The 8626-nt window shown below is 42.1% G+C and overlaps 1 protein-coding gene across 1 annotated transcript in view; it reads left to right on the forward strand.

The window, feature by feature from the left end:
* LOC133661289 (hepatocyte growth factor activator-like) overlaps positions 1–8626 on the forward strand; it is a 26083-nt gene that overhangs the window by 16664 nt on the left and 793 nt on the right. The window contains exons 8-9 of the mRNA XM_062064423.1: positions 4494–4604; positions 5787–5961. Coding sequence (XP_061920407.1) covers positions 4494–4604; positions 5787–5961 — 286 coding nt within the window. The remainder of the gene's footprint in view (positions 1–4493; positions 4605–5786; positions 5962–8626) is intronic.

Here is an 8626-nt window from a genome sequence, read left to right on the forward strand (position 1 = left end):
TACGGTGGTGTCATCCGCAAATTTGATGATGGACTTGCTGGAGTGGGCAAGTGTGCAGTCATACGTGTAGAGGGAGTAGAGTAGGGGGCTCAGCACGCAGCCTTGTGGAGAGCTGGTGCTGAGGTATAGGCTCGAAGACATGTGGCGGCCCATCTGCACCCTCTGGGGGTGGTTGGATAAGAAGTCCTTAATCCACATGCAGATGGAGTTCGATAGACCCAGGTCTGACAGTTTGGACACCTGTCAGTCTTAAATGCCGAACTATAATCCACAAAGAGCAGCCGCACAGCTCCCCCCGTCTCCAGGTGACACAGAGAGGAGTTTAGAGCTGTGGCGATCGCATGCTCTGTAGGCAAACTGATGTGGGTTGAGCTCGGGAGGTAGGACTGAGGTGAAATGGGTCCGTACCAGCTTCTCGAAACACTTCATGGCTATAGGTGTAAGTGCGATTGGGCGGTAGTCATTCAGGCAGCTGATGGAGTTCTTCTTCGGCACCGGGATTATTGTGGAGGTTTTCAGGCATGATGGGATGACGGCCTGAGAGAGGGACTGGGTGAGGATCTTAGTATATACCCCAACCAGCTGGTCTGCACAATCCCTCAGTACCTGTCCCGGGACCCCATATGGGCCCGTAGCCTTCCTCGGGTTCACCGCCCTCAGCGTGCGCCTCACCTCATGCTCCTCCAGTATAAGGGTACGGCTGCTGTGGGTGTTAGGTGGGGGTGTTGTGACAGCCACAGGTGTCTTTCTCTCGAATCGGGCGAAGAAGCTGTTTAGCTCCCCCGCTCGAGAGGCGTCGCCGTCAGCCGAGGCGTTACTGGGTCTGAAGTTGGTCAAGTGTTGTATTCCTTGCCATACCTCCTTGGTGTTGTTGCTCTGAAGGTGGTCTTCCATTCTCCTCCTGTGCTCGGCTTTTGCCTCTCTGATACCTCTCTTCAGATTGGCTCTGGCAGCACTGTAGAGTGCCTGGTCCTGCGCTTTAAAGGCACTGTCTCTCTCTTTGAGTAAGCCCTGTACTTCTTTTGTCATCCAGGGCTTCCTGTTGGGGTAGACCCGGATGTGCTTGTCCACTGTGACAGTGTCTATGCAGTGTTTGATGTATCCCAGGACTGCTGCTGTGTACAGCTCCAAGTCTGAGTTTTCAAAAACTGACCAGTCTGTTGTTTCAAAGCAGTCCTGCAGCTGTTCCATGGCTCCCTCCGGCCATGTTTTGACCGTTTTGGTTATGATAGGAGCGCTTCTCCTTATTGGTACGTAAGCTGGTAACAGGAGCAGGGACATGTGGTGAGACTTGCCTAGTTGAGGTAGTTGTTTGGCTCTATATCCATTTTTTATGTTGGAATAGACTTTGTCCAGTGTGTTAGCTCCCCTCGTAGCACACTTCACGTGCTGGTGTAGTTTAGGGAGCACCTTTTTCAGGTCGGCATGATTGAAATCCCCTGCTATGATGTGATCGGAATGAAAATGTGACCTGAGTAGAGATGTCCGATAATATCGGCCTGCCGATATTATCGACCTATAAATGCTTTAAAATGTAATTTTGGAAATTATCGGTGTCGGTTTTTTATTATCGGTATCGGTTTTTTATTTTTTTATTTTATTTTATTAAATCAACATAAAAAACACAAGATACACTTACAATTAGAGCACCAACCCAAAAAACCTCCCTCTCCCATTTACACTCATTCACACTCATTCACACAAAAGGGTTGTTTCTTTCTGTTATTAATATTCTGGTTCGTACATTATATATTAATATGTATCAATACAGTCTGCAAGGGATACCGTCCGTAAGCACACATGATTGTGCGTGTTGCTGGTCCACTAATAGTACTAACCTTTAACAGTTAATTTTACTCATTTTCATTAATTACTAGTTTCTATGCAACTGTTTTTATATTGTTTTACTTTCTTTTTTATTCAAGAAAATGTTTTTAATTTATTTATCTTATTTTATTTTATTAATTTAAAAAAAAAGAACCTTATCTTCACCATACCTGGTTGTCCAAATTAGGCATAATAATGTCTTAATTCCACGACTGTATATATCGGTATCGGTTGATATCGGTAGCGGTAATTAAAGAGTTGGACAATATCGGAAGATCGGATATCGGCAAAAAGCCATTATCGGACATCCCTAGACCTGAGCCTTGTGCTGAATAATTTTCAACTGTGCAAAGATACCGTTTACATGGTAAGTTTATTTCGAAAATGCATACAATCACAACATAATACATCACAATTTCCAGTTTCTCTTTTTGAAAATGAGCAGGAAGAAGCAGAGCTTATTCAATCCTACCCCTTTTACAATTTCATAGCAATTGCTAACACTTTTGTTCACTTCCTGTTCTCAATCTGTTCACAATATACTCCATGAATAACACATTTCTAAAAAAGAATACAAATAAAAATACATAAAAAATCAATGTATTTTTTATATAGGGGGATAAATACGATTATCAATAGGTTCAAAATGTTCATTAGGATTATTCTTTGTACTTTGTAAACACTTTGAGTTTGAACAGTTCCTTAAAGTGGATCATATTAGTATATTGTATGATTTATGTAATTTACATACTGATATACTGTTAAGTATTGCACGTGCATACAAATGTTTTAACCTAAATTTTCCTCTAATATTATATTTGTCCACTTTTGTTGAGAAGAATTGTTCTACATTCTTAGGTAGCAGGTTACATTTTTGGCGTGGCGAAGTTGGTAGAGTGGCCGTGCCAGCAATCGGAGGGTTGCTGGTTACTGGGGTTCATAGTCACGTCCGTTGTGTCCTTGGGCAAGACACTTCACCCTTACTCCTGATGGCTGCTGGTTAGCGCCTTGCATGGCAGCTCCCGCCATCAGTGTGTGAATGTGTGTGTGAATGGGTGAATGTGGAAATACTGTCAAAGCGCTTTGAGTACCTTGAAGGTAGAAAAGCGCTATACAAGTATAATCCATTTATCATTTATACATATAGTTTGCTTTGTGCATAATTTTAGCTGTTTGCAAATTCACTATATCATTGAATTTCAGTATTTTTGATTCATTAAATAAAGGGTTTGAATGTTCTCTATATCGAACATTATGCATTATTATCTTTTGTAACTTGGTTAGTGAAGCGTAGGTATTTGCCCATATTTCTACACAATATCTCAGATATAGTAACATTTCTTTTTTGTCCAATACACTTTTAGCTTTATTACTTATTGATGTATTTCATGCCACCTTATAGTGTATATTTTTACATGACATTTCCATTTTGTGATCAGTTATTGCACCCAATAATTTGGTTTATTTACTCTTTGAATGTTTTGTCCTTGTATTTGTATTTGTTTGACTTTCTCCTCTGTTACGAAAAGCATTATTTTTGTTTTACTGAGGTTCAAGTATAGTCTGTTTTTGTCAAACCATCTTTTTAATTGATTCATTACTTCTGTAATATTTGTATTCTTCTGTGTCTAATTTGCTGAACAAATCACCGTTGTATTGTCTGCAAATAATGCTAACTTTAAGTCCTTTGTAACTTTACGAATTTATCATTTATGTAGAGATTGAACAATTTTGGTCCCAGTATTGATCCCTGTGGTATACCACAGGGTGTATTTAGCGTTGTAGACGTGTGTTCGCCTAACTTCACATATTGCTTCCTACTGTTTAAAAAGCTTCTTACCCATTTTTGGTACATGATGTGATCTCCAATAATGTTGACTAGGGCTAGGTGTGTAGAATCATCATCCCTTTCCAAGTGTTGTAAGCATTATAATCTAACCTTTTACGGCTTTCAGCATGTAATGATCTAACTCGTGCATGTGCATTAACTTTCTTTGTTAGCTAATAATAGTGATTTGGATTGCTAACAATAGCTATCATTGTATGTATGTTGTATTGTAACAACAACATGACTTCAAATTGTTAGTTGCTTCTTTTGGACTGTCTTTGTGTATGTGCACACGCTACTTGCATGCACGTGTGGATGAGACAGCGATAATTAATAAGCATGAACGCCAAACAAATTCTTCAGACCAATGAACATTTTTATTTGATATAATTAGAGATCTTTATGTGTGGAGTTTGCATGTCCTCTCCGTTACTGCGTGGGTTCCCTCCGGGTAGTCCGGCTTCCTCCCACCTCCAAAGACATGTACCTGGGGATAAGTTGATTGGCAACACTAAATTGGCCCTAGTGTGTGAATGTGAGTGTGAATGTTGTCTGTCTATCTGTGTTGGCCCTCTGATGAGGTGGCGACTTGTCCAGGGTGACCCCGCCTTCCGCCCGATTGTAGCTGAGATAGGCTCCAGCGACCCCCCGCGACCCCAAAAGGGACAAGCGGTAGAAAATGGATGGATGGATTAGTAATTGTGAAAAATAAAAACATTTTAAAATATATAAGTTCTGCTAAACCACCAATGGTGAAATAAGCTAGTGTTCTTTCTTTTTTCATTTGAAAAATGTAACCGTGAGCAGTGGTTTTACGCTAAAGCACTTTTGTTTCCAGCGTGTCGCTCCAACCCGTGCCAGAATGATGGAACGTGCCGGATGATCATAGCCACCGGCAAGGAAGTGTGTAACTGCCGAAAGAGCTACAGCGGACCGCTCTGTAGCTTTGGTGAGTAAAAAGAATTGTTGCCGGACATCCGAATAGGGCACAGTTTGATGCCGGATTTTCCAATATTTATTCAGTTACATTCAAAACCAAAATTTTTCTTCAGTATTTTCTCATAACCCTTAGCATATAACCAGTTGAGAGGAGCGTGTCTCTATGCAGCTCTGAGTAGCGGCGGCGGTGAAGAGTGGAAGGACTCCTGACCAATCGCAACAGAGTAGGCGTGGTCATGGAGGGTACTACAGAATTAGAGCATGTTGGCAAAGAGGAGAAGAATACAGATGAACTCTCTACCCAACTTGAGATTAATGGAGTATTATTTCTTTATCAAATACTTTTTAGTCCCCTTTATCATATCATAATAATATGATAAATTATGAAAGTGAACCCGTGTTAACAATAAGAGAATATTCATTCTAGTTAAAAAAAAAAAAAAAAGACAAAAACAAACTCCAAAGGCATCTATGCCTCACCTGGTGTAAACGTCACTGCAGTAGTCTACCGGGGAGGTCATGAAGTGCAATCCTAAGCCTTCCCCTCCTCTTGCGAGCTGCAACCGTTTTTTTCTTCGGAGCGCAATGGTCCAGTCTTTTGGGGCCCGCTAGTGGTGGTGGAGTTCCGTTCTGTGCGGTGGATGTTTCCTTTTTCAATGGCCTGGAGGCTCTGAGGGCGGCGTTGTGTGCCTTTCGTTGTGTCATCTCCATGCAAGGGTGAGTGCATAGTGTGCTAAATGACTGACTGAATGGTTGTGTGAGGTGTTTGATGTGAACAGTTTTATTGGTCTAATATCCATCCATCCGTTTTCTACCGCTTGTCCCTTTTGGGGTTGCGGGGGGTGTTGGAGCCTATCTCAGCTGCATTCGGGCGGAAGGCAGGGTACACCCTGGACAAGTCGCCACCTCATCACAGGGCCAACCAAAGGCTAAATTTATTAGCAACATGTGGTGTTCATGAACCCAGGAAAAATCCATGAATTAGCCGCAACATTGTATAAAGCACATGGTTCAAAGCGTAGGGAAAAAGTAGCGACTTTTAGATCAGAAATGATGGCGCTTTTTTGTTTCAGACTTGTAATGTTAAAAAGCAACATATGTTGGCGACAGAACGGATTAATTCCCATTATTTCCTATTGGAAAAAGGTTTGCTTGGGATTGTCAGGCAATGAGGTTTTCTTTGTAATTACAGAGCCCGATAGCGAGTGCTACAGCAGTCGAGGTACAAACTACAGGGGCGTGGTGTCTTCCACGGCGTCCGGCACCCAATGTCTGCCGTGGAACTCAGACCTGCTCTACAATGAGCTTCACGTGGGCACTGTGCTGGCAGCTCCCCTCAGGGGCCTCGGGGAGCACGCTTACTGCAGGTATGGATGCACTGTTATATATGTAGCTATATATATACACCGTTAACCACGCTATACACCGTTAACCACGCTATACTGTTGGATAAGCTCAGAGCAATCGGATTTAACAAAAACTCATGGGGCTGGATGCAATCTTACTTGGAGGGGAGGGAGCAGGTGGTAGAGGTGAACGGCACCGTGTCCCCCCCCTCTCGGTGAGCTGTGGAGTCCCCCAAGGCAGTATATTGGGACCTTTACTGTTCCTAATATACATAAACGACATGTCATCGGCATGCGACTGTGAATTGTTTTTGTTTGCGGATAACTCTGCCTTGCTGGTATCCGGCAAGGACAAGTCACAGGTGGAGAAAATCGTCAGTGCTGAGCTCTGTAGAACTTGCACCTGGCTCGCTGACAACAAGCTATCCATACACTTGGGTAAAACAGAATCCATCCTGTTTGGGTCCCACATCAACCTCAAGAAAGTCAATGACTTCACCATAAAAGTGGGTGACATTGTTATCACCAGGAAAGATGAGGTCACCTACCTAGGTTCCATTCTAGAGGCTAACCTTTCCTGTGATAAAATGGCAACCAAGGTAATCAAAAAGGTTAGATTTCTCTACAGAATCTCCTCTCTGGTCAACAAAAGCACCTTGAGGATTCTGGCGGGAACTCTCGTTCAACCCTTTTTCGATTACGCATGCACCTCCTGGTACCCTAGCACCTCCAAAACCCTCAAATCTAAACTCCAAACATCTCAGAACAAGCTAGTCAGGTTACTGCTAGACCTCCACCCCAGATCCCACCTCACTCCTACCCACTTCTCTAAAGTGGGCTGGCTCAAGGTGGAGGACAGAGTTAAACAACTAGCACTGAGCCTAGTCTATAAAATCTGCTACACCTCCCTGATACCGAAGTACATGTCAAACTACTTCCTTAACGTAAATGACCACCATAACCACAACACCAGGGGGAGCTCCACTAACCACGTTAAACCCAGATTCCGAACTAACAAAGGTCTTAACTCATTCTCTTTCTATGCCACATCAATGTGGAATGCGCTCCCAACAGGTATAAAAGAAAGGGCATCTCTATCCTCCTTCAAAACCGCAATAAAAGTTCACCTCCAGGCAGCTACAACCCTAAACTAACACCCTCCCCGGATTGCTAACAATCAAATGTAAACAATCAAATGCAGATACTTTTTCTTATGCCTTCTGATATCTCTCTCTCTCTCTCTCTCTCTCTATGTCCACTACTTGATGTCCATATCCTACCCCCCCCCCTCCACACCCCTGATTGTAAATAATGTAAATAATTCATTGTGATTATCTTGTGTGATGACTGTATTATGATGATAGTATATATGATAGTATATATCTGTATCATGAATCAATTTAAGTGGACCCCGACTTAAACAAGTTGAAAAACTTATTCAGGTGTTACCATTTAGTGGTCAATTGTACGGAATATGTACTTCACTGTGCAACCTACTAATAAAAGTCTCAATCAATCAATCAATCAATCAATCAATGTCGCTTAGGCAACAGCAACTAATATTATGTACAGCATATAGCAACATCCACTAAGTTGTTCACTGTATATGGACCTAAACACCAAGAAACTAATGATTTTTCTGCAAAATATTAAAATAATATACATCGTATAAATAAGAATTAAAACTATTATATTAATAAATTTACCATAATATTAAACACATGCTGCACTGTACACTGCTACCTAAACTATTCTAAATATATTAAAGAGGTGACAAAAAAACATGCTTAAAGGCCTACTGAAACCCACTACTATCGACCACGTAGTCTGATAGTTTATATATCAATGATTAAATCTTAACATTGCAACACATGCCAATACGGCAGGGTTAACTTATAAAGTGCAATTTTAAATTTCCCTGGAAACTTCCGGTTGAAAACGTCTAGATATGATGACGTTTGCGCGTGACGTCAATGGTTGAAGCGGAAGTATTGGGACACATTGTATCCCAATACAAACAGCTCTGTTTTCATCGCAAAATTCCACAGTATTCTGGACATCTGTGTTGGTGAATCTTTTGCAATTTGTTCAATGAACAATGGAGACTGCAAAGAAGAAAGCTGTAGGTGGGATTATTAGCGGCTGGCTGCAGCAACACAACCAGGAGGACTTTGACTTGGATAGCAGACGCGCTATCCGACGCTAGCCGCCGACCGCATCGATGATCGGGTGAAGTCCTTCATCGCGCCGTCGATCGCTGGAACGCAGGTGAGCACGGTGTTGATGAGCAGATGAGGGCTGGCGTAGGTGGATAGCTAATGTTTTTAGCATAGCTCTGTGAGGTCCCGTAGCTAAGTTAGCTTCAATGGCGTCGTTAGCAACAGCATTGTTAAGCTTCGCCAGGCTGGAAAGCATTAACCGTGTAGTTACAGGTCCAGGGTTTAATAGTATTGTTGATCTTCTATTTATCCTTCCAGTCAGGGGCTTATTTCTTTTGTTTCTATCTGCAGTTAAGCCCGATGCTATCACGTTAGCTCTGTAGCTAAAGTGCTTCACCGATGTATTGTCGTGGAGATAAAAGTCACTGTGAATGTCCATTTCGCGTTCTCGACTCTCATTTTCAAGAGGATATAGTATCCGAGGTGGTTTAAAATACAAATCCGTGATCCACAATAGAAAAAGGAGA

The sequence above is a fragment of the Entelurus aequoreus genome, linkage group LG12, assembly GCF_033978785.1.
Source record: "Entelurus aequoreus isolate RoL-2023_Sb linkage group LG12, RoL_Eaeq_v1.1, whole genome shotgun sequence".
Classification (NCBI taxonomy): Eukaryota; Metazoa; Chordata; class Actinopteri; order Syngnathiformes; family Syngnathidae; genus Entelurus; species Entelurus aequoreus.